Source organism: Saccopteryx leptura, chromosome 2, assembly GCF_036850995.1.
Source record: "Saccopteryx leptura isolate mSacLep1 chromosome 2, mSacLep1_pri_phased_curated, whole genome shotgun sequence".
Lineage (NCBI taxonomy): Eukaryota > Metazoa > Chordata > Mammalia > Chiroptera > Emballonuridae > Saccopteryx > Saccopteryx leptura.
This window is the reverse complement of record NC_089504.1, coordinates 278,442,805-278,469,063: the sequence shown is the minus strand read 5'-3', so window position 1 is coordinate 278,469,063 and position 26,259 is coordinate 278,442,805. Positions and strand designations below refer to the sequence as shown.

At 50.7% G+C, this 26,259-nt stretch overlaps 1 protein-coding gene across 2 annotated transcripts in view; it reads left to right on the top strand.

The window, feature by feature from the left end:
* Positions 1-1,187: 1,187 nt before the first annotated feature.
* Positions 1,188-26,259, top strand: part of TMCC2 (transmembrane and coiled-coil domain family 2) — a 37,742-nt gene continuing 12,670 nt past the window's right edge. The window contains exons 1-2 of one of the 2 annotated variants that reach the window (XM_066361946.1): positions 1,188-1,990; positions 15,046-15,582. In XM_066361946.1, coding sequence (XP_066218043.1) covers positions 1,784-1,990; positions 15,046-15,582 — 744 coding nt within the window. In that variant the 5' untranslated portion in view covers positions 1,188-1,783. Of the gene's footprint in view, positions 1,991-2,676; positions 3,062-15,045; positions 15,583-26,259 lie in introns of those variants that run through there. The other variant, XM_066361947.1, reaches the window with a different exon arrangement.

Sequence of the window (26,259 nt, the reverse complement as noted above, 5' to 3'; positions counted from 1 at the left end):
AGGATAAACATTAAAATGAGTGGTTAGAATGGGAAGAAGACAGAACAGAATCAAGAAACTGACAGACTAGTAGAACTGAAATGAGGCTAGAATAGCATGATGGGTGTAATAAAGATTGTTAAACTGTAAAATGCAGTAGAGATCATTACTATGACCTACAGACTCTATTCCCTTACCTAGGCCAATGGTTCTCAAATGTTAGCTTGCATCAGAATTACCTGGAGGACTTGTTAAAACAGATTTCTGGGCCCACTATTTCTGATTCAGTAGGTTTGGCTGGTGTCCAATAATTTGCATTTCTATTAATTTTTCAGGTAATGCGATGCTGCTGGTCCCAGAATCATACTTTGAGAACCATTGGTCTAAGCTGCTGGATGGGCAAAAAAATCCTATCCACAGTAAGCATACAGTAGACATACAGGGACCTTCTTACTAGCCTCCATATCTTGGTTACACCAATATTTGCTCTCTTTTGCCTTCAGGTTGTTCAGCACAGTTTGGCTGAGATTTATGGGAAAAAGAGATTGCATTCCTTTCTTTCTCTCCTGTAAGTCCCAGCCTTCTGCCATTCATATCCTTTCTTATTTAAAAGCTGCTTTACAGTTTGCAAGGAACTGTCACACTCATTATTGTGTTCAGATATGAAATACTTGGTCATTCCTGAGTATAATGACTAAGAATCATGGAGTTAAAGTGGGGAAAAGGATGATGGGGCAGAACACCCCTTTCATTGGCAGCGCTAAATGTAGCTATAGGTTTGTGTTTCAGACCAAGTTTCCTGGAGGGGACCAGAGTCTTCCTTACTGAAGGGATGTACATAATACAATATGCAAAGGTAGAGTGAAAAAAGCAGTGGGGAAAAGCATCCCTACTGAGCCCTTTCCCCACCAAACAAGACTAGTGGGTGAGGAATCCCGAAAGAGCCTTTCCTAGGAGGATCCCTCGGGCATCTGTAAGACATGTCCCGCGTGGCTTCCCAACCTCTCCTCGGTAGGCGCAAGCCGCAATGCTAATACGCAGCAACACAGCCCTCCAGACTTCTCCTGGGGGCTCGCACCGTGCAACCAACCCTAAAACGTGGCCGTGCGACACCCCCTCGGCCCTCCGGGCTTCTCATTGGCCGGTTGCCGTTGTCACTCCCTCCTTGCCTCGCCTTCCCCTCGCGGGCGGAGGCACCGGGCGGGGTAGGTTGCGCTCGCGGTTGGCTTCGGCTGCGGTCGCGGCTTTGCAGCAAGCAGCGCACCCGCGGGGTGCGGGCCACGGGGATCCGGGCTAGGCGGGGAGCGAGGGAGCCGGGCGCGCCGCAGGACCCGCGACCCGTCCATGTGGGGCGATGGCCGGCGGCAGGGCGGCCGCCGAGGACCTGCCCGGCCGGATGCCCCCAGCCCTGCATCGCCCAGAGCCCGGCCAACCCAGAGGGATGCGCCGTGCTGCTCTGCTCCCCCCTGCCCATGCCCTGAAGCAGAAAGTTCGGGGCCCGGGGGCCGCCCTCCCGCTCCAATGACTGCCCAAGGACTCCTGCTGGCCAGCCTCGACTGTGCCCTGCCTTTGCTCCCTAGGTCGTAATGAACTATTTCAAGCTGTAACCAAGGCTCCCGCTCTTCGCTTCTTCGTCCCTCTCCTTTAAAAATATTTATTAATTCAAGAAATTGTCATCCGTCAACTCCTTTCCTTGTTAATTATTTAGACCCTGGGCCTTGTTTCTGAGTGTAAGAGGGGGGTGCGGTCTCCCCCAAGACCGCTCACTGGAAGGACAGATTCCTCCGGCCGACCCATATACACCATGAAGAGGTGTAAATCGGACGAGCTGCAGCAACAGCAGGGAGAGGAGGATGGAGCTGGGCTGGAAGATGCCATTTGCCACCTGCAGGGCGCAGACCTCCGGCCTGGGGAAGCCACGGGTGCTAACTCTGCTGGCGGGCCAACTTCGGAAGCGGGCGCTGCCGCGGTGCCCAACCCGGGTCCCCGAAGCAAGCCTCCTGATTTAAAGGTGAGCGTAGACCCTCCCCAGGCCAGGCCAGCCCAGCCGGCGACTTAGCTTTCCGGGCCCCACGGAGAAGTGCATTAACAGTATACAGTGATGGGAAAGCCAGGCAAAGGTCAGAGAGGATGTTGGGCTAGAACTGTGGGCTGAACTTCAGGTACCATTTGTTCCTCTGTCTTTCAGCTCCATTTCAGACTTCTGTGTTTGTTCCTCATTATTCAGCAGACGTTTTAGTGACTCATACATACAAGATTGTTTGAATGATATGTGTGAAGTGCTATTCTCAGACAAAGGGCTGGAGAAATCCAAGATGCTAACCAAAAAGTCGACATCTGTTTCCTGCTTGTAAGATGGCATGGAAGGAAAATAACAGCGTGGAAGGCCAAGCAAAGGACCATTAGTTTTCTTTGCTGAATTAGTTTTCTGCTTTTGGGACCTCCCTAGATGAAGCTCAGTTTGTCCATCTGTGAAAGGGGAGGGTGGATTTCTTGCCATTAGGTGGAGCCAGAGGTTAAGCTAGTGCTTGGAGATCCCTGTCTGCCTGCTTGCTGAACCAACCCCCAGGGTGGAGAACTGACAGGTGGCCGATCCGTGCCTGGGCTGGTTTGGGGCCTCAGTTCAAGTTGCACACATGCTGAGCCGGCAGTTAGAACCAGAATCCGAGAGAGCTGATCATACACAGCTGGGAATCGTTTATTTTCCAGCCTGAGGTTGCCGAGACAATGATCGAGCTATATTGAATATGTTTCTATATTAATTAAAACAGCAGTTGGGATAAATAATGCACCTTTGCTGGAGCTGCCACAGGGACTGCAGGCTCAGGCTTCTCAAGCCAGCTCACCTCCAGGCTGAGCAAGATGTCAGCCGAAGGAAGGAACTTAGATGCCTTGGAGATTGATGCCTTGGGGAGATTTTCTCCAGAGGGGTGCAAAGTCTTGGCTAGGGGAGTGAAAGGACTCCATTATGTTAAATAAAGCCTGTATCCTATAGCAGCAGACACTAAGGAGCTCAGCAGTATAAGCCAATGACATTCCTCGTTTGGCCTGAGCGGCTCAGAGTCAGGAAGTCAGAGCGCAGGTGAGTGTGCTCTTACCTGTGTGTGTTACCTGTCTGTGTTTCTTGAGGAGGGATGAGAAGGGGGACAGCTAGCTCCTTGTGTATAATTTTTAAAAATTGTAGCAGTTATTTGAATGTGACCTCTCGTTCTGCTGTTGCCTTTTTCAGAGGTTCGGGACTAGCCGTATGTCTAAGGATGAGCTCTGCTGGCTAGGTTGGGCACAGGAAGCTTAGTGCCTGGCCCAGCTGTCACCCTTGAGTCCACCCTATGTGCTCAGCAGGTGTGGGTCTTATTTTAAATGAGATGGTGGAGGGACAGGGATGCTCTTAATGCTATTGTGGGGAGGGGCAAGCCTTCTGCTATAGACTTCAGCTTCATTCTGGGTAGACCCAGGTGAGTCTGGCCAGCAAACTCAGATTCCTTAAACAGATGGACCCTCGCCCTGAGTGTAGGAGGGGCAGCCTTGAAAACGACACTCCAGCTTAGGCCAGTAGTGTGAACTGAGGGTTCCGTTCCCCTTCCACGCTCTCCCCCTCAAGGTGGTCTGGTTATGGTGTGGGGGTTGTAGTGTCTGCCTCTGTAGATAAAGCTACTTTGAGAAGCTTGTACACCTTACCCTGTATCATCTCTCTTTCTCTTTGGGGACACCTTCATTTTGGTTGTGGCAGATAGAGCAACAACTCTACACTTGATATTAAATGATGAACTTCCCTGAACCAAAATTAAGACTAGGTGTGATAAAAGATGCTGGACCCTCCCCCCACCCACCCCTGGGGAAAACATACCACTGAGGTGGATCATAGCCCTGTAGATCCAGGCTGGCAGCAAGGAGGAGGAAACATAGCTGCTGCCTGCTCAGTGGGAGCTTGGGGAGACAAGCCTGCTGTTTATCTATCTGCTTTCTCACATGTTTACAGGCTAGGGACTTCAGAACCAGACTTGAACTTGGGGGCTGTTGCAGTTTGATTTGTCGTGCGATCTCAGGCAAATCACTCAACTTTTCTGGGCCTTTTTTCCTGAGGAAAGGGACTAGAAATATTGAAGTATGTCCAAACTTGTTTTCCAATGCTGGCACAGTTTTCCAACAGTGGAAAATTTCATCATTTGCTGTAGCACTGGGTAGAAGCTGACTTGTTTTAGATTTGATGGAGATACTGGAAAGGGGCAAGTTTCATTTTTAACGCCCCCTACTTCACACCTATGTTTGACCTAGGGAGACCAGCAGTTCTGGCTTGCTTTTGTTTTCATTTTAAACTTTAGAGGTGGGAACTTTTGGTCCCTTAGTCCCACTTCTCTTTTCTTGTTCCAGCTGTAGGCATTGTGATGGATCAAGCACAATGGAGGAAATCGTCTGATAAAGGGGCAGGAAGATAAGAGGCTTTGTCTGAAGCACTTCTGTTTAGGTGAGGGGTGGCAGAAGAGAGAATTTTAGCCTTTGGCAAAGAGATCTGAATGATGCCCTAGCTAGTGGCAGCCAAAAGTGTCAGGGGCTCCTGTGGTCTCCCTCCCCATCCTTCGGCGTTGTGGGGCATCTCACTTTGCACTGCCAATTTCTGCTACAGTGGCCTGGGATCTGTGATTATGGGGTGGGGAGGGCCAGTGAAAAGAAGGAAAAACAGTTGAGCAGCAACCTTAAAGGAGCAAACTGAAAAATAACCTGAGAGAGAACATTGCCCTACGGGAGGCTGATGCAGCTAGGTTGGGGGCCTTCTCAGCTTCTCCTCACACTGGCTGTGCCCTCCGGGGGAGGTCTTGCAGACACTGCTGCAACAGAAGCCCAACAATCCAGAGTCATAGCCGTACCCACTGCAGCTTGGATTCCTGTTTAACCACTGAGCTCATGTCTTCATTGAGGTTTTAACATTATTTATTTATTTTTAGAGAGAGAGGAAGGGAGAGAGAAACATTAGTTTGTTGTTCCACTTATTTATGCATTCATGGGTTGCTTCCTGTATGTTCCCTGACTGGGGATAGACCCCCCACAACCTTGGCCTGTTGGGATGATGCTCTAACCAATGGAGCTACCCGGGTTGAGCTCATGTCTTGATTCCATTGTCATCATTATCCAGTCCTTTGCTGCTCATAGAAAGTTGGCTGACCAAAAGTACACCGGAATTCTACAGCAAGAAAACCCAGCTCTAGTGAGAATGGGAGTGGGGAGGAGCTTGGGAAAAACTGCAGAAAGGGACAGGGAGCACACAGTCCTGTTAAAAATACAGCAAGTGGTAGATATTGCTGAGGCCTGGGATGAGTGGCTAAACATAAGTCAGCTGGTTAGTTCCTGATGCCCTTCCAAAGCCAGAAGGCAGGGGAGGAAACCCTCAACCTCCCCACCTCTCCCCTTCTCTCTAACTCTCCCCCCTTCTCTCTAACTCCCCCCCCACCCCTGGATGTAGTGGGAGGAATTGAGCCTTTCCTGAAAGGAAGGGTCTGGGTGTGCTAGCCAGGGGCCTTCCTCCGGGCTTCCCCCGAGGTTCTCTTTCCCTTCACAAAAGCCCCTGGGAATAATTTCCCCGGGGATTTCTGAACAGTAATCATACTTTTCTCTCAAGAAAAAAAGGGGTGGCTCCAAATTCCATTATTCCAGTCCAGATTCAAAGTGCTTTTGACCAGACTCATTTGGGTTCTAGCTCCTATGCTTTCATTCCCACCATCCGCTGGTCCTGCCTGCTCAGGAAGATCAGGAAAAGCAATTAGGAGCCGAATGGCGGAGGGAAAGTCACTGCTGAATCCTCAGCGTTTACTGGCGGGTGCAGGCGCTGCCGCCCCCACCCCGAGGAATGGCCCTTGTTCCTTCAGCACTCCTGTAGAGAGCTCACCGGAACTTCGGTGCACCCATAACCCTTCAGTGGGAAAGGCACTGTTTTAAATATGACATGCATATACAAATGTCTGAAAAGTTATGTATGGTTTAAATAACAATTGCAAAACACACCCGTCTCCCTACTACCCGAGTCAAGGAAGAGAATATTGGCATTCCCAAGGAACTCCTGCTTGTTTTTGTTTTATTTTTTATATAAGGCCTAATGTTTTGATAAAATTAATGGGTCTGAGTTTCTCTACTTTTTCAGTGGAGAAGACAAGTTTTTCATAGGAATGTGGGATGAAGGAGTGTGTGCACTTTGGGACTCGAGGAGAGGTCCTCGTGGCAGAGTGTGGCTCTGTGCGTCCTGGCTGCACCACGAGGCTCCTGGTTCTGCTTTGGAAGTGATGTGTTCAGGCATGAAGACTCCTGCAATCTCCCGTGGGAGCTTGACCTCGGAATAGGTTTGATCAGGGCCAGCAGGATTGAGGTAGACCTAAGAACAAGGAAATGAAAATCAGTTCTTTGGCAGCAGGCACCGCCTCCACCTCTAAGTGGACCCTTAGTTAAACAGGATGAAAACTTTCAAGAAAGTCATCCATTGAGGGACACATGAGTTTAAAGGTACTTTGAACATCATGTGATGGAATCAGAAGCACATGGGGTCGATCAGAAAGATGTCCTGGGGAGGTGGACACAGAGCAAGATATTAATATAAATGTGGAATGTTAATTACCAAATAAGAGAATTGGGACTTTCCCAATGGGGAGTGAAATGGCAAGGGCCAGGTCCTTTGTAGGGCCAGGTCCTTTTTGCCTGGAATGGCAATTGTTTTCCCAGCCCCGTAGTCAAGGACAGTGGAGGGTGCTGAAGAATGTTGAGGTCACCTGTTTTGTGTTTTTTTAATTTTTATTTTATTTATTCATTTTAGAGAGGAGAGAGAGGGAGAGAGAGACAGAGAGAGAGAGACAGAGAGAGAGGGGGGAGGAGCTGGAAGCATCAACTCCCATATGTGCCTTGACCAGGCAAGCCCAGGGTTTTGAACCGGCAACTTCAGCATTTCCAGGTCGACGCTTTATCCACTGCGCCACCACAAGTCAGGCGAGGTCACCTGTTTTTATCCCACCTGCACTTAATGTGGGGAGGGCGGGGGTCTGGAGACCTGGGATTACCCCATTCCCACCCCCTCTGTCTTTAGTGATATTCAGAGCAGCCCTGGACTTGGGCTCAAGAGAAACTGGTGACTGATGGTAAAGCATGTGGCAAAAGAAGCTCTCTGTTCTTCTGCCACACACTGGGTTCTAGATGAATTCCCAGCTGCCTGGTTCTGTTGGGAACTGTCTTGCAGGCTCAGTATTCACAGAATGAATGTTCTTCCTTCTATGTATCTAATTGTGTCTTAACTGCCAATCCCGTTAACGAAACCTCTCCCCCAATAAGGAATGAAAACAGCTGGTAGGATCTGAAGCTGAAGCTGAGGTTTTTGAAAAGTATGGGTGTCAGGGGCAGAGAGAAAGCTCAGCTGGTTTTTCAGGGATGGTCTTGAAGGCCAACTCAAAACTCATCTCCATTTTCATCTCTCCTGTAAGAAATGGCATCTCCATTTGACATCCTCATAGACAAAGAGGGTTGTTCTTAGAACAAAGGCTTGACTGGACAGGGTCCATCCACCTCTATCAACCAAACTCTTAAGCCTCTCTCTATATTAAGAAGTTAGAACAAAGCTGTTGAGGAATAGCAGGTATGTTTTGTGATTGTACGAAAAAGACAGTATTTGACTTTTCAAACTAAATGGATAAAGGCTTCCTTGTTTCAGCCAAGTTAACGAAGTGATGTCCACCCTGGAAAACAAAGCTGACTGTAAGGACATGAGCCCCACCTAAGCCATGTGTGGAGACAGTAAACACATTGGGGATCCTGGGTCTGTGTTCATCTTCCTCCAAGCCAGCTTAATCTTGGAAGTGACTAAGACAATCAACTTGAGGGTTTAAGATACATAAGAGGGATATGGGTTAGACACAAGAGGAAAGGGGTCTGACTGAGCATTTTGAATCTTTAGAGAAGTCGTTGTCTAAGGATTATATCACTTTTTTTTTTTGTATTTTTCTGAAGCTGGAAACGGGGAGAGACAGTCAGACTCCTGCATGCGCCCGACCGGGATCCACCCGGCAAGCCCACCAGGGGCGATGCTCTGCCCCTCCGGGGCTTCGCTCTGCCGAGAGCGGAGCCACTCTAGCGCCTGGGGCAGAGGCCAAGGAGCCATCCCCAGCACCTGGGCCATCTTTGCTCCAATGGAGCCTTGGCTGCAGGAGGGGAAGAGAGAGACAGAGAGGAAGGAGGGGGAGGTGGAGAAGCAAATGGGCGCTTCTCCTGTGTGCCCTGGCCGGGAATCGAACCCGGGTCCCCCGCACGCCAGGCCGACGCTCTACCGCTGAGCCAACCGGCCAGGGCCAGATTATATCACATTTTAAAGATACTTTAATAGACTTGGTTAGTTCCTACTTAGAAAATAAACATAATTAAGTAGCAGTTGCCTTGTGTTGAGGTCTCTGCCAGGTAATATTAGGGACACAGAAATATAGATGATATAGGTCCTGTCATCCATTCACTCATATTCTCATTGAGGATTCCATCCGTAAGTTGGTGAAAAGTTGGTCGGTGACAGTTTGAAAGAGTGTGACAAGCCTCGTCATGAGGCAGTACACAGTTAATTGCAGATATGTGTTCTCTAGAGCTCAGAGCAGGGTGGCGAGCTCACTGCAGATTGTGCGGTCAGAGAGGGCTTTATGGAGAGGGAGGCAGAGAGAGGGTGCATCACGCAGGTAACTTGAATCACAGTCTTCTATGCTGGTGTATGCTGAGTCTGTTCTGCCTAATGGCCCAGTGGACGAGGTCACCTCTCCTGACTTGCACTGGCTCTAGGCAGAATTCTGTAAGCAATAAAGAAATGAGGAACTAAAATAGAATTGGGCAGGGGGAAATTATTTGCCTCTGAGTTGAGGTCTTTTTTAATGTCAGCTGTGACGCTGGAGAAGAAGTGATTCTAAAAGTCTTTCTTTACAGTGTTTCTAATAGAAGCCACAAACAGGCTTGTTCACTCTTCTTTGTGGTTCTCGGTGCCAAACCGGGGGTGACAGTTTCTGTCCCGCATCAACCCCAGGCTCCCCACCCAAAACTTCTGAAGAGCAGTTGGAGACTTCCGCAATTCACTTTGTATCCCGAGAGAGTAGGATCTGTGGGTTTTTACAGCGATTAGTTCTCTAATGCTGGCCCTGTTTCCATAGAGACCCTATAAATAGAGAAACGTTGGCGACTTAGGCTTGCCGAGGCTCACTGTGACCCACTCACCCCACTGAACCCCCACGGCAAAACCTTTGGGGTGGGGAACAGAGGGAATTTAAAACCCAAGTGGGAGGAAGGGACGTGCAGTCAGCTGCCAGGTGGGATAAATTAGCGGTAGAATAGTGTGACCTTTCCAGAATCTCACCTTTTTTGGGAGTTGTCAGGAGCACAGGGACCTATAGGAATTAGAAGCCGCCTGGGCTATTTTTAATGAGATGGTGACCAGGACTCTGTACCCCGAAGCATTTTACTCTTGGCCTCACTCAGCTGTGTTTGCAGATGTTGGAGCACACTTCCTCTCTGGAGGACCCACACCCAGGGAGGAGAACAGAGAAGCCTAATTGTTCTGAGACCACAGCTGTCTCAGCAAGGATCTTTCAGAAACCATCTAATCCAGTGATCCCCAATCCCCGGGCCGGACCGGTACTGGTCCATAGGCCATTTGGTACCGGTCCGCAGAGAAAGAATAAATAACTCACATTATTTCCGTTTTATTTATATTTAAGTCTGAACGATGTTTTATTTTTTAAAAACGACCAGATTCCCTCTGTTACATAGTCTAAGACTCACTCTTGACGCTTGTCTCGGTCACGTGATACATTTATCCATCCCACCCTAAAGGCCGGTTAGTGAAAATATTGTCTGACATTAAACCAGTCTGTGGCCCAAAAAAGGTTGGGGACCACTGATCTAATCCATCCTTTCTTTTGGAGAGGATGATGTCACCTAAAAAATAGGGGTCCTTCCTACCCTTAGAGGTTTCTCTGGCCGGGTTGCTCAGTGGATAGTGTTGGCCCAGCGTGTGGACATCCTTAGTTTGATCCCCGATTAGGGCAAACGTGAGGAGCAACCATCTATTTCTCTTTCCCTTCCTCTTCCCCTTCTCTCTCTCTCTGTCCTGCAACCAGTGGTTTGATTGGTTTGAGCGTCCGCCCCAGGTGCTAAGTATAGTTTGGTTGGTCTAAGCACATCAGCCTCAGGTGCTGAGGATAGCTTGGTTAGTCAGAGTGTCGAACTTAGGTGCTGAGGATAGCTTGGTTGGTCCAAGCATCAGCCCAAGATGGAAGTTGCCAGGTGGATCCCAGTCGAGGCACCTGTGAGAGCCTGTCTATCTCCCCTCCTCTCACTTAAAAATAAACAAAAGAAAAAAAGATAGTTGCAAGGGAGGAGACAGCAACATCTCCTCATTTATCTACCCAAGTGTAGCTCTCTTCCTGGCTCAGTTCCAACCTCTGGGCTGTTCTGGGGATAGGACTTGCTTGTTCTCATGGATCAGGAGAGCTCTGTTTGTGTCCCACCTCTAACTCTGAAACATCTCAGCTCTCTTTTTTTCTAATACATTGCTTCATTTGGCCACCAAAAATGGTTTCTAGCAGCTGGGGGAAAGCAAAAGTCAGTGTGGTAAAGCAAATGACATTTAGTAGCTGGAACCTGTTAGTCAGAGCAGGTGGTGCTTTCTGCTGCGTTGGTGGCCAAGTTCCCTCAAGCTAGTCACCATGGTTTTCCTCATTTCCAAAACTTAAGGCTGGTTATATGGATATGCTGAGTTTCTCTTCTTTTCCTTTTTAAACTCTTACCATGTTATGTCAAAACTCCTTAAGCATCTCCTCCCTGACACCCACATGCAGAAGCAGCCCAGCCCAGCCAGCCCATGTCACCCTGCTTTCTTGCCTTTCATCTTACAGGGAAAAACCCTTGAGTTTGGAGCACACCTGCCCGCCATTATCCTTTGAATTCTTGGCTCCTTTCCTTGTGCCTATCACAGACTTCAGCAGACTCCTTTGTGTTGCTAGGCCAGAGGCCCTGCTTTCCTTCACCTGCCAATCAGGTGGGGAGGTGGGGCATGAAGGCCACGTAGAGAATGGTCTTGCCCAAGTCGGACATGTGACATGAGCAGATTCACCACTACAGTTCAGAGGCCTGAACTCCCCCTGACCCAGGCATTTCTGTTTTGTTTAAACCTGCCTTTGATACTGTCCTGACTGTATCCACTTTAGTGTTGGGACTGGCGTGTGAGCCCGGTCAATTAGAAGCTGGGGGCTTGTCTGTGTGACTTGGATGAGCTCAAATGTGCTGGCCTTGGTGTCTTCATCTGCAAAGTGGAGACACGGCCACCATATCTGTCACATCCCCTGAGGTGTTGGAAGGAAACTATTTTCCTGAGTGCACATAGAAGATAGGCCTCAGAGTCAGAGAAGCTAGGTAGGGCTGGGTGGTGGTGGGAGCAGACAATTGGTAATACATAATGTGACCATTTGGCAGAAGCAGCTGGACAAATGCCAGAGCCAGCTGGCCCCATCCACGACACGATGGAGGGAGGTCTGGTATCAGCTTAGGGGTGGGGGGAGTGCGGTGGCTTGACTCCTGCCTGGTCTGAGACTGGATCTGGCCCTTGCCAGTCTGTGGTTAACTGTGCTGCCCAGCACGGTCTGACTTGGACGTCTTGGTTCTACCCAGAATAGATTCAGGTTGTGATGCCAGTGGCCGTGACCGGGCAGGTTCACATTGGACGAATGGGCGGATGGTCGAGGAACTGCAGAGCTAGAATGAGTAGGGTCATTCTCGTATATTGGAGGCTCACAGAGATGAGCGAGCAAACAGGCAGGAGACAACTGCTTCTTAAGCAGCCGGTGAGCAAAGAGCAAAATCACCCTCATGGCGGCAGGCGGGCAAACAGGAAAATGGCCCATTATGGTTGTGGGTAGGCGATCCACCAAACATCCCCTCGCAGTGGCGGGCAAGCGATCCGCCCTGAGGGCAAGCACCCGTAGCCTTACATAGGCTTGTATACATGTGGCTGTGCCCCGTGCTCAAGCACTAATCATGCAGAGTGCAAGCGAGCAAGCCTAACACAGCTGTTTTCCCAGCACAGGTGGTCCTGCCTTAGGCTGGCCCTGAGGGGATGGTGACTCCTGTGGGTACACCTGGCACTGTGTGGCCTGGTGTCTCAAGGGCAGCCCCAGAATGAAAGTTTTGAGAAGGAACGTCGGTAGACTTAATTTACTCATCTAAAAATGGAAATATTACTGCTGTCAAGTGAGATAATACAGGAGAACAAGCACATTGAAAACTGTAAACCGTTAGTTTATGGCGAGTGGCAATGATATAATTTATCTGGTCTAGATAGTGGGTGATACAAAGGCCCCACCTACTTGTAGGATTGTGGTGAGACCCAAGTGAGGTGAAAAATGAAAATTCTCAACTTGTACTCCAATCCGTGGTCTTGCAGTTATTGACACCACATGAAGGCGCAGTGGTCCACACAGACAATGCTGGGTATGAAGTAACAGTAAGAGTGGGTTCAGCCAACTCAGAGCTTTTTTTAAGAAATTTATTTTAGAGAGGAGAGAGAGAAAGAGAGAAGGGGGGGAGGAGCAGGAAGCATCAACTCCGATATGTGCCTTGACCAGGCAAGCCCAGGATTTCGAATCGGCGAACTCAGTGTTCCAGGTCAACACTTTATCCTCTGTGCCACCACAGGTCAGGCCATCTCAGATCTAAAGATGGTGTTTTCTTGTTTTTTATATGGTCTAAGCTTTCTGCTCTGTTAGTTTCTAGAAAAAAACAACTCTCGTAAGTATAATTCTTTGGAATGTTGTTTAAAATGATAGAGGCTGCCTCACGCAATTAGGGGCTATTCCTGACGGATGTGGCTCATGGAGCCCCATTTGGCTTGGATAAGTTTCCTGCTTAGGAATTACAGACTGGGTTCTTGCCTGGTCCTCTGAGTCCTAGCCCTCCTCCCACTGGCTCTGAAGCTCTTCCAGGGGCTCAGCCTGGCCAGATGAATCAGGCCTCTGACAGAAGCAGCTGTCTGGAATTATACCACACGTTGTCTCGTCCTGGCCGGGTGGTCCAGCTGCCTCTCTCCGAGCAGCCTTCCTGGGGAGCAGGTGGAGAATCTCAGCAGCAGAACTAAGAGGGCAGGCTGAGTCCAGGGCAGCGCTGGGCCCCGGGGCCTCTTTGGTTTGTTCCAGTCTGAGCAGAAAGACACTCATTTGGACAGTGGGTTTTGATATGTATGCTAAAGAATTGGTCACATTACTGACTGCACTAAAGGTATGCCCATAGGAGTTTGTTTATTTATTTATTACATTGACCAGTTTGTTGAAAAGGGCACAGATGAACAGCCAGATGAAGAGGTACATAGGATGAGGTCTGGAGGAGTCCCAAATGCAGGAATTTCTGTCCTGAAGGAACTCGGATGTGTCCCTCCTTCCTGGCCTGTAGATGTATTTACTGACTCCGAAACTCCAGTGAAGTTTATTTTATTGCCAACTATATTAGGAATGAGATCGGCTCCAAGTAACAGAAAATTATACTAGAGTTGTATAGACAAAGTAGGTTGGTTTATTTATTGTACGCAGCAAAAATTCCAGGTCATCAAATTCCCAGGCCTGTCCCTTGGGGCTTTATTGTGTGTGCGTCTGCACGTGCCTTCATAGCATACCAGTCATCTTGTGGCAAGAGGGCTGCTGCACCCCCAGGCATTACTTCCACATTCCAGTTGGGAAGAAGAAGGAAGGGCCAGGACCTTTATTATGAGAGCAAATATTTCTAGAATCTCTCACCTTGTTTTTCTTTGGCCAAAACTGTGTCATGCGACTACTAGCTAGCTGCAAGGGAGTCTGATGAAGCAAGAATTTTTAGCAAGGTACATGAAGGCTGTGCAGTTTGATTGTTAAAAAAGAAAGAGGAAAAGATATGCGAGTGGGTAATTAACCCTTTGAGTAGCGAGTTTTTTTTTATGCTTGCTGACCCCTGGGAGTGAGTTTTTTTTTCAAAAAATAAAATTAGTTCCAGTTACAATTTTTTTTTTTCTTTTCTGAAGCTGGAAACGGGGAGAGACAGTCAGACTCCCACATGCGCCCGACCGGGATCCACCCGGCACACCCACCAGGGGCGACACTCTGCCCACCAGGGGGCGATGCTCTGCCCCTCTGGAGCGTCGCTCTGCCTCGACCAGAGCCACTCTAGTGCCTGGGGCAGAGGCCAAGGAGCCATCCCCAGCGCCTGGGCCATCTTTGCTCCAATGGAGCCTTGGCTGCGGGAGGGGAAGAGAGAGACAGAGAGGAAGGGGGGGGGTGGAGAAGCAAATGGGCGCTTCTCTATGTGCCCTGGCCGGGAATCGAACCCGGGTCCCCTGCACGCCAGGCCGACGCTCTACCACTGAGCCAACCGGCCAGGGCCTCCAGTTACAATTTTATTAACTTAAAATCATGTTTGTTTGATAACCAATTTATGGAAACAAGAAGAACATACATTTGCCTTTTTTTAATGTTGCCTTACACATGTATGATCGTACTCTGAATGGTCAGGAGGCACGAGGACATACATGAATGTTCATACTACTCAAAGTATGGTTTGTGTGACTCTGATTTTCCCAAAGTGTCACAAAGAAGATGCTTTGGAAATGGATGCCTGGTGGTCTAGAGGATCCCAGGCATCTTGAAGGAGGACCTACCTTAGAGTGAGGGAGGGATTGGAGGTGGAGGGGGGGGGAATCAGGCTAGAAGGATACAACCTCATGAGCCAAGTTCTGCCTGTGTGTGTCTCCGAGCCCCAGACTAGGCACAAGGATATCATGACCAGGAACCCTAAACCCTTGTGTGGATGGGGATTATCCTGTGGGGAGCTTCGGGGGTACACTTTTTTAGAATGAAAGGAACAGGTCTGGGTTGCCACCTTTCTGCAAGGCGTGATCTCTTAGGTGTGATGGGCCATTTGTAGGGTCTTCCAGATTCAGACAGCTGTATAGCTACACTGATCTCCCAAGAACAGTTGCCTCACCTCTGTCCCCACCAGCTGGGCATTCAGGAGCTTTCCACTCACCAGGGTTCTTTGTCTCTCCCTCTTAAGAAAATCCAGCAGCTCTCAGAGGGCTCCATGTTTGGCCACGGCCTGAAGCACCTGTTCCATAGCCGCCGCCGGTCGCGAGAAAGGGAGCACCAGACGTCTCAGGATTCCCAGCAGCAGCAGCAGCCGCAGGGCGTGTCTGACCATGACTCCCCGGATGAGAAGGAGCGCTCCCCCGAGATGCACCGGGTCTCCTATGCCATGTCCCTGCACGACCTGCCCGCCCGGCCCACTGCCTTCAACCGCGTGCTGCAGCAGATCCGCTCCCGGCCCTCCATCAAGCGGGGCGCCAGCTTGCACAGCAGCAGCGGGGGCAGCAGCGGGGGCAGCAGCCGGCGTGCCAAGGGCAGCTCGCTGGAGCCCCAGCGCTGCAGCCCCCACCTGCTGCGCAAGGCCCCCCAGGACAGCAGCCTGGCCGCCATCCTGCACCAGCACCAGTGTCGGCCCCGATCCTCTTCCACCACCGACACAGCCCTGCTGGTGGCCGACGGTGGCAATGTGTACCTCTTGTCTGAGGAGGCCGAGGGCATCGGGGACAAGGTGAGGTAGGGCAAGACGAGGGCCTTTCAGGTGGGGGGCTGCTCAGAGGCAAGTGCCATCTCCGGGTGGGGGGGCTCTAGACCTGGGGAATCTGAGCTGGGCACCCTGCCTTGGGGGTGTGGACACTGCTGCCTGCAGAACTGTCTGCCTGGTCGGAAGAGTCAGAGGTCAGTGCAGCCAAAGCAAGAGATGATCCCAAAGGGCTAATTTCTGTTTGTTCCACAATTATGTTTTACTTAGGCTGATGTTAATTTTGGTTGTTTTTGTTTTCCTTAAACATGCTATCAAGAGGCAATCCCTACAATGGTTAAGATCACAACCCTGGTTCTGCCTCTTACTAGTTGCATTAGTCATTTAACCTCCTTATACCTTCATTTCCCCAGTTGAAAATGGGGGTAATAATACAGTAGTAGAGATCCTGTTGGACTAAATGGGCTCATAGTGGTAAAATACTTGGAATGGAGCCTGGTACAGTATTGTTCTTATTATTATTACCAACCAAAGAAGACAGGAGGAATCCAAGAAGTATTGTTTAGTAAGGAAACAATCTAGTTTGGTACTTGCTGAATTCCTATATTCATTCTTTCATTCATGTAACAAGTATTTATCAAATACTTGTTATGAGCTGTAAGAATGAACAAGCCGGAGGTGCTGTCCTCACAGAGCTCATTGAATAGAGAGAAGACAGCCGGGCAAGCAGACAGAATGGGGTGATGAGGCTATGATAGAGGCTGTGGGAGCTTCAGGGAAGGGGGGAGGGGGAGGAACTGGCAGAGACCTTCTGGGAGAAGCCACTGAGCTGGATCTGGAAGAAGGAGTATACTCAGGGAAGAAATGGGCGGAGGGGACGGGGAGGGATGTTGTAGCATATACAAAAGCGGGGGAGCTGGCGTGGGGGGCTGCTAGGGGTTCATTGTGGTTGGCGTGTCAGCACTTTTGGGGACTGACAGGTAGGAGGAGGACAGTGAGACTTGGAAAGGTGGAGGTAAATTCAGAATACATTTGACAGAATCAATAGTCCGAGTTGAGAAGTGGCTGTGGAAGACGAAGGGAAGAAGCAGAGGATGATTTCAGGGTGTAGGGATGGGGCAGTCTCTAGTGGAGGAAACACGAGGGAAGAGGCATGTTTGCGAGGAAAGTGATGAAGTCAGTTTTGCTGTTGTCCAACCATAGAGCACCAACTGGCAGTCGGGTTCATGGGGCGAGGTCTGAGCTGGGGCTAGTACCCTAGAAGTCAGCACTGAACATGAAACCATGGGTTAGAGCCTGAAATGGCATGTGTTGAGTGAGAAGGAGGCCAAGGACAGATCCGACCTGTAAGGGACAGAGCAGCCACGTATGTAGGACTAAACCTGGAGAGAGGACACTGAAGCAAGAGGAGGAAGGAATGTGAAGAAGGAGCAGGTAGTCAACAGTAAAACATGGTAGAGGTGACAGGTCAGCTCTAGATTGGAAATGTAGATGGGTAGTATCAAGCGGGGTGGGGGTCATTGGTCACCAGCAAGAAACCAGTTTCAGGGCACTGAGGAGATGTGAAAGGGAGGCAGCGTGGGTCGCTAGTCTGGGGAGGAGAAAGGCCAGTGATATCGGGTTGAGGCAATTTGGTCTGTGGTGGGTTTTAAAAGACGGGCAGGGAAGGTTGCAGGTCACATAGGGCATACTAGGCCAGGAAAAGGGCTTTGCCTTTTTTCTGAGGTGCGATGGGAAGTCATTAGAAGGTTTTATATAGATGAGTAACACCTTTTAAGATCGCGCTGGCTGCGGGGTGGAGCACAGGCTGTGAGCTGGGCAGGCGTGAGCATGGAACCCAGCTAGAAAGCGGTGGGACTGCCAGGTGGCGTGGTGGTGGCTTGCAGCATTGCTGGAGCTATGGAGAGGGCTGGATTCTCGATTTGCTTCAGAGATCAAGCGACATCCGTTTCTGCCAGATATGGGACATGACAGGGAACAGGCAAAGAATGGCATATATGTTTTTGGCCTGGCAGCTGGAAAGAAGAAATTGCCATGAACTGATTTGGGGGAAACCGGCAAATGGAACAGATATTTGGCAAGGGCTCTGGGTGTAGAAATCGGAGCAGGTTTTAGATGTATTACATTTGAGATAGCTATTAAACACACATGTGGAAATGCTAAGCAGTCAGATGAATGAATTTGGAGTCTTAGGGAGAGATCCAGGCTGGAGGCATACATTTGGGAGTTGTCAGTATATAGATAGTATTTAAAACGATGGCACTGGACTATTTGCAAGCAAAATTTCAACTGTGAAGAAAAGTCTGTTCCAAGAGTGAGATCTGGATGTATTGCCAGAGGGTAACGTGGCCTTGTGGAGTGGAGACTCCGAGGGCCCAGCACAGCCTTCAGCCTTTAATGGGCAAGCACTGTACAGGTAAAGCAGCCAGGCCCACCTCTCACTGCTGAGTCAGCAAACACATTTTAAAAATTCAATTAGAATAGTCCTGTTAAGTGAAGGTTTCTAGTAGTACAGCTACTTTACAAAGAGAGAGAATGTGAACTCCGTAGTCTTTGCAGGTGGGCAGTGGGCGCCACGAGAAACTGGGAAGGGTTTTAGATGTTTGTTGACTGGGAATGCACCCAAGCTAGTTCATAGCAGAGAGGACACTAGGTCCCATGTTTATAGCTGTGACCACAAGATCAAACTGAGATCTGAAGTCATCGAAACTTAGGAACCGTTTTTTGCACGATCTAGAGCAGGGGTCCCCAAACTATGGCCCGCGGGCCGCATGCGGCCCCCGCCGTACTTCCGAAAGGGGCACCTCTTTCATTGGTGGTCAGTGAGAGGAGCACATTGACCATCATTAGCCAAAAGCAGGCCCATAGTTCCCATTGAAATACTGGTCAGTTAGTTGATTTAAATTTACTTGTTCTTTATTTTATTGTATTTGTTCCCATTTTTTTTTTTTACTTTAAAATAAGATATGTGCAGTGTGCATAGGGATTTGTTCATAGTTTTTGTTATAGTCTGGCCTCCCAACGGTCTGAGGGACAGTGAACTGGCCCCCTGTGTAAAAAGTTTGGGGACCCCTGATATAGAGGGAGCAGGGTGGCCTCAGCCCAGGGAGGGTGACTTGATCTCTTGGTTACCATTTCCCTTCAGTTATACAGCTTTTCCTAATCGGGAGCTATCCCTCCAGGGATGGGTGTGGCCCCAGATCCTGAGAAGGAATACTTCTGGGTCAGAGAAGGGGCCCTACTCTGTCAGCTGACTTCCCCAGACCCAGAGGCCATTGGCTGGTGTGCGAAGCTGTGGTGGTTCCACCCTGGTCTCTGGGCATGAATAGAAGGTATTCTTCTCTCTCTAGTAAACACAGCCCCACATGCTCTCTGCAAGTTCCCTGGTGATTACTAGCATCTATTTTTAATTCATAAGCCTCCCCCACTACACACACCCCTTGCCATTGTTTAGAGTGGAGAGCTGAGGAGTGACAGAGGGACAGATAGGGGCGCACAGTCCCAGCAGCACTTCGGCCTTGGCGATCTAGTAGGGTTGTCATTTGTTCCTTCCAAGCCCAGCTAAATGATCTCCCTTTAAAACAAACAACAGAATCATCTCAGCCTCACCATTTTGCTTTCTGTTATTTGTGTGACACTGAGCAAGGTAACTACTATTTTATATCTATGAAGTAGAAGAAAAAATTGTCATCATTTGTTGGTATACGAGGGCATTGACAGGTGACCAGGGAAGGCAGGTGACATGACTTCCGGCTTCTCCATCAGTGTGTGGCCTTACCTTCCAGGAAAGCCGGAGGCTGCAGCAGGAACCTGGTTATATGTGCTGTGACGGTGGACGTGGGCTGCCTGCTGTCGCAGCAGTGGAGTTCCCACCCTCTTTTTTTCCTTTGCTGCGCAGCAGTGCCTAGAAAATGTGTACTCAGGAAAATTGAGTAACTCTTCTGTCCTGCCGCCATTACCTAGGTGTGGATTAGCAGGGGCCTGCGGCCTGTACCCCTTTTCTCCCATTTCTTTCATGTCTGGCTGGTTCATTGCTTCTCTCTCAGGCTTGCTCAAAACCTCTCCCCAGCTGTCACCACCTTCCTCCCACCCTCTCTGTGCTGTGCTTGGTGTACCCAGCTGGTGGGTTTGTGGAGAGGATGGCACAGGCGTGCTGGGTTTATAGCTAGCTCTGCCGAATAGCCCCTGACCTTGCCCTGCTCGCCCCTTCCCCTCGCCTCGTCCCCTTCTGTACAGTGTGGTTGGTCTCCTCGGAGGACAAGGAGCAGCATGGGATGGGAGCCAGGAGCTCACAGAGCATCTGGGCAGCCTTAGAAGACCAGCATGGGGGGTGGGAGCTCAGAGCCAGGAGGGCTTTTACTGACAGGCCAGCCTGCTGCCTCTTGGCCTTGAGGGCAGGCAGGGTGGGAGAGAGGACCAGGTGGTGCGGAGGGAGGAGGTGGAGAGATGATATCATCACTGGACACTTCCCTGTGACCTCATGGACGTGTTATCTCCAGGCCCCAGATGGGGAACCCAGGGGCGTTCAGCACATCACCTGAACCAGAGCAGACTTGGGGACAACCTCTCCTTCGGGGCACCCTTCCACCAGATTTATTCAACAACAGATTTCCCAGCCCTGGCGTAAACAAGCACCCCGGTGTACTCTGGGGGTCTGGCAAGTGAGGGGCCGCCCTTTGCCCTAGGCTCTTGCCAAGTAGGCAGATTTTGGCAGGCTGCAGGCGCTCTGGTTTATTTATGTCTGGGAGCCTGCTGGTTCAGAGGCGGGTGGGGTCGGCTCTGCTGAGGTTTCCAAACATGTCCCCTGGGCAGCTGGGGAGGCCAGGCCCTTCATCCGTGAGGCTTAGTGATGTGTCTGCACTTGTAGGCCAAGTGACACGGGAGGCCGAAGCGGTCTCTCGACCTGTCCGTGCAAGTGCACGCACCTTTAGAGCCAGGTGACGCTGCTCCTGTGCAGCCCCTCGTGTGCTGCTCGGGTCTGCTAGCCTGAGCTCGCACCTGGCTGCTGGGGAGGACAGCTGCCTTCCTCCTCTCCTCCACCACGTCTCACCCTGTCTTCCCTTCTCTCTTCCTCCCTGCTTGGAAAGTTTCCTTAGGCAGAGCAGGGCTAGAGGCAGCCAGCCCGGTGGCCTTAGAAGAGCCTCCAAGGCTAAGTTAGGCCAAGGCCAAGGCCAAGGCCACCGCAGGACAGCTCTGTGATTTGCCCTGAACTCTTGCTTCCTGTCCCAGTGATTAAAAGCCCGTTTCCTTGATGAAGGAAGGCCTGACTTGGGATGGTAAACACACAGTGTAAGATAAAGATGATGTATTATAGAATTGTACACCTGAAACCTATATAATTTTACTAACTGTGTCACCCCAATAAATCCTTTTTTTTTTTTTACAGAGACAGAGAGAGTCAGAGAGAGGGATAGATAGGGACAGACAGATGGGAATGGAGAGAGATGAGAAGCATCAATCATCAGTTTTTCGTTGTGATACCTTAGTTGTTCATTGATTGCTTTCTCATATGTGCCTTGACCATGGGCCTTCAGCAGACTGAGTAACCCCTTGCTGGAGCCAGCGACCTTGGGTTTAAGGTAGTGAGCTTTTGCTCAAACCAGATGAGCCTATGCTCAAGCTGGCGACCTCGGAGTCTCGAACCTGTGTCTTCCGCATCCCAGTCTGACTCTCTATCCACTGCGCCACCACCTAGTCAGGCTAAATCCAATTTTTTAAAAAGCTCATTTCCCGGGGGCCTTCGGGCCCCACCAGAGCAGTCTACCTTATGGTGCCTGGCGAGCAAGTAACACAGCATAAGGAACATGAATATAACTTTGTGTAGTGATGAATGGTTATACTTATCATGGTGATCACTTTGTAAATTATATAAATTGTGAATCACTATGTTATACACCTGAAATTAATATAATATTGTATGTCAGTTGTGCTTTAACTTTTTAGAAAGTTCTTCCTTTAATCTGATTTGAATTCCACAGTTTTAGGTGATGCCCCTTGCCTTGTCGGGGTCATGTCCAATTAGGAGAGGGGCCAAAAATGAGGACTCTCCCCTTACCTAAAGCTCTGACACCAGAAAGCATACGCAGCAGCTTCCTCCCGAGTTCTAGAACAGGATCGCGGGCTCAGTGCGTTGCCCCAGCAGACAACTGGCCTCTGGAATTAGCCTTTATTCATTTTTTTTCCCACTGACATCTGTGACTTTCTTTCTATCAATAGATAGAAAATTCCCAGTGTTTTCCAAATTAGCTCTGGCTTCTCTGATAGTACAGAATTCCCCTGGGTACAGGAGGCAAAGTTAATAACACCCCTCTTACCTAGCCGAGACCTGATATCATGCATTCTCAACCTACTCATCTCTAAGCTCAGGCCCAGACCCTGTGGGAGACCCTGTGGCTTTCTGCAGACGCAGGTGGGAGACACCAGTCAGGACCCCAGCCTCCTCCCTCCAGAGCGTCAGCGTCAGCCTTGGCCTCTGCTCCCTCAGACACGCGTGTCCCTGTGCTGCCGAGGGGAAGTGGTGCTGGGGGTTCAGGTGTCAGCCCCCATGCCAGAGCCGATAACAAGTCAACAGCAAGAGGAGCTCTGTCATCTGGTTCCAGACGGCAAGGAGCCGGTGCTGGTGAGCTGGGCACGGGTCCTGGGAGCCGGCACAGGTCTTCCTAGCCACTGGGCACATTCCTCCCTGATCCAGCACATCCCTGAGGTGCGAAATGTGACCCTCCTCCTCTCTGGTGCCAGATGAGGCAATGGAAATACAGTATCATGAACCTGATCCCTGCTTCTGCCTCTTCTTTCTTTTCATAGGCACAGTTTGGGCTTTCTCTGTTTATATCCCTTGGGGCAGGGGGCTCTGAGACAGAAGCACCTATTATATTTCTTCTAGGCTCCTAGGGAACCAGGGGCTCCCTGGCTTTGCACTGGGGGGCTGGAGGCAATGAGTGAAGTTTCTGGGAACAGTAGCCTTCTCTGACCCCCCCCCCTCTCTTTCCAGCAACAGGCACTGGGGTGTTGCAAGCAGCTTGCCTGACTGTTCTTAGTAACCCTGGGCCATTTCCCACCTCCTGCAGAGGCTGGTTCAGACGCCCCCTGCTCTTTTGTCCTTTTTGACCTTCACCCAAGTCTGGATTTGGGCAGTTCTCACTGCATCCTTTTCCATCTCTCCAGAGACCCCACCACTAGGACCCCAGAGCTGGGCCAGTATCCATAACTAGTGAATAATTCAGCATGCTTAGCAAAAGCTAACTCAGATCCACAGTGATACTGTGGCCAGGAGGCCTCCTTGGGGTGGCTGGAAAGGCGAACCCTGCCCTGGAAAGACAAGTGCTCTGTAATATTAACTTCATTATATAAGGTTTCTTCCTGCCTGAGAAGCCAGCTTCGCACCCAAATATTATCTGGGCCCCATGACCCCTGGGGCTCAGCAGCCCCATGGGCACACTGCTAGGAGGGGCTGGTCACGTGCCCCTGGGCCTCCCCAGAGCAGCACGCTGCCCTGTGCAGAGGGCTGTCTCGTACATTTCTCGTTTGCTCCCTCAGGGCAGCTCCTGGTCAGCTCCAAGCCCTTGAGGCAGCAGGATGCCCCAAGAGCTCTGTGTTTCAAGCCTCTGCTTTTAGAAAGGAATCTTTCTAAATTATTCTTGGCAAAATAGGGTAGAGTAGAGGGTGCCCTAAAAATTGCCCAAAAAGGAGATAGAATTCTCTCTGGATCACTTTCTTTTGGGCCTGTCCCTCCCCGTTGTCCCTTCCCCAGGAAAACAGAGTGGCTATGAAAGGCTTGGCACCAAGTCTGATCTTTTAAAAAGTGACGTAGGGGCGTGGGTCTCTCTCCACTGCCTAGCATCTGGCTCACGACTGCCTGAGGAGGACCCCCTGCACACAGGGGTCTCTGGCATTCGATGACCTTCTCTCTCCCTGGCAGCAACTGAGATGGCACTGAGTGTGCACGGGATGCTGGCCCATGGCTTCCTCTGCTGGGGCCGTTCTGTCTGCCTCTTCAGCCCCTTCGGCGGGTCCGTCCACGTGCTCCTAGGAAGCACGCCCACTTGGTTCCCCTGGTTCATCCTGACGACTAGGAACCTTCTTCCTTTATTTCCTGAGGGAAGCAGGGCTCCTTGGTAATGTGAATTTCTAAGAACATGCCCTTTCGGCTGGGTGTCTAGTGAGTGTCAGGGGAGAGACCGAGCCCTGACCACTTCCCCAGCCACACAGTCCGGGAGGGGAGCCTGGGGAAGCGGAGCCTTTCACAGCAGCATCCTGACATGGATTTTCACAGCACATTTGGAGCCTGAGATTTTTTTTTGAGGCCCCACTTTGTATTCTAAGCTATTAAATTTAGCTACTTTCCAGTGTGAGCCTTTGCTCCTGAAGCCTGTGACTTCTCGGGTTTCTCCTCTTTCAGAATGTGTGGTTCATGCTTTTTCCCCCCTAAGACAGAAAAGTAAGTAGGAAGATTTAAAAGGAAAGGGGGAGGGGGAGACTGAAGAGGAACAATAACAAGGCAAAAGGAGAGAGAAAAATTTTAATATTTAGAGTATTTAAAGAAGAAGGGGGATGGCATGAAACTGAGGGGAGGGGAAGAGGAAACGACATTAAGGGGCACAGTGAAAGAGGGCTGAGACCTCCGGACGGGCAGAGAGGACGGTCTCGTGTCCAGGGTCCCCTTCCGGGACTCCAGGAGCCCACCTGTCGACCCTGGGCTCAGGCTGACTTGCGAACCTGGACGGAGTGAGGCCAGAGACACCTGCGGCCGCTCAGCTGCCTGAGGCTGCGCACCGACAGTGACTGTCCTCTTGGCCGAGATGGGGCCTGCATGTCTGCCAGGCCACAGAGCAGGTGGCAGGGAAGCCGGGGGCTGGCCAGGACTTACCAGGAAGGACACGGAATGGCGCCTACCCAGCAGCACCCTCTCTGCAGAAGGCTAGCTGCTTGTAGCACCTGTCCTTCAGGGCCTGTGGCTTTAGCAACCACGGCAGCTCTTCCGAGTACACCGGCCCCTCTGTCCGCTGTGCTCCATCGGGCAGCCACTTCTCTGGCTTTTTCCGTCCCAGGCAAAGTCTCCCAGGAACCTTCTAGAATGACTGTGGGGTGCGTGTGTGCCTGTGCGTGTACACACACATATACAGGCAGTGAGGAAGCCTCGGGACCAGTCATCTATTCCAGTAAAACTATGACTTGTGTTCCTATTTTATCTTCCCTGCAGCCTGAGAGCAGCTAGGAAACCAAGGCGGGGCTGCAGAAAGGGTCTCTGGGGCTCCGCTCATTGCTGCCTTCCCCCCTCCCGATGCCGTGGCCTCATTCCCTACGGCTCTTCTCCAGCAGCCTGTGTAGGTGCTGCTGCCTCCGCTTGCGGGTATGAAGAAGCCCCTGTGAGGCCCCAGAGTGAGCCAGCGGCAGGGAGAGGACTCGCAGCAGCCTCCGTGGTGCCACCGAGCCAGCACCCAGGGAACGGTGTGTCTTCCTGCCCTACTTCCACTCCAGCCAGGGTTTCCAGGCCCCCCGCTGCCCAGACTCCTCCCACTGCTGTGTGGACACTGAGTATCAGAGCCTGTGCTGACTGGGGTGAGGGTCCTTTATCAAGTCTGGGACGGAGACCCAAACCTTGGGCTGGCATCGCCTTCCCGTCGTGAGGCCTTGGGCTCCTGCTGCATCCCCCAGCAGGAAGGAGATTTGAGGGCATCTCTCACGTGTAGAGACAAGAACAGACTCTAGAGGAAAAGGGATCTCTCTCCTTCTGGTTTGCCTGGCAGGCATCCCCCTTTTTCCTGTTTGTTCCTTTTCTCTGAGCAGAATGTCGGTTCACCCCTGAGCTCCACCTGCCGCTTTCCTGAGGTGCAGTTATTGTGCGGATGGGTAGGTGTCTCTGGAGGGGAGCTGACCCCTCCCAGCAGGGAGGTGCCAGGTTCCGTGTTTGGGTGACTCTCCTTAGGGTCATCTAGGTGGTGCAGTGTGGCCTTGTAGAAAGCTCTCTTGAGTGCTTCTGAGCCTTCATGATCCTTGGCAGCCTGAGAGTGAGAGCTGTGAGGTCTCATGAGAGAGCCCCAGGGCTCAGCTTACTCAGCCCCCCCCCCCTCCTGCTGACACTGCCTTCTCCTTTTCTCCTCCTCCTTTTTCACTTGTTAGGAAAGGTTACAAATCCTAGCTTAGTGGAGCCGAGAAAGGAGGGAGCAGGGGAAGGGTTGTCTTCAGTGAGAGGACCACGCTGTCTCCATCGTTACTGCAGTAGATGGACTGTCTTCCATCTACTAAGTGAGATGACCACTCAGTCATTTTACAGACATAAATATTGACAGAGGGTCAGTCTTATGCTGGGTACAGCAAAGGGCCTAGACATATTTGAGATCTGATCCCTGCCTTCCTAGGGACAGCAAGACCTAAGACCTGTTTATACATAACCATTACGCAAGAGGACTAGTCCTCAGTGCCAAAGCATCAAGTAACAATCAGGAGAGATCAGCATTTATAGACGGGGAGCTGCCGGAAGCGTTCCCTGACCCCACATATTCCTGGCCCTACGTGTCTGAGCTGGCCCCAGAACTTGGAACCTGTTGTGTTTTTGCTAGAAACTTGTGTTTTGCTTTTACTAGGCTCCTGTCCTCACAAACCCCAAGTCATTGGCCACCATAAATATTTGTAAGGTTTCCACACGCCCAGGGTGTGGGGACTCCTGCTCCTGGCGTTTTGGCTGCTGGACCTGGCCCTGCGCCGCAG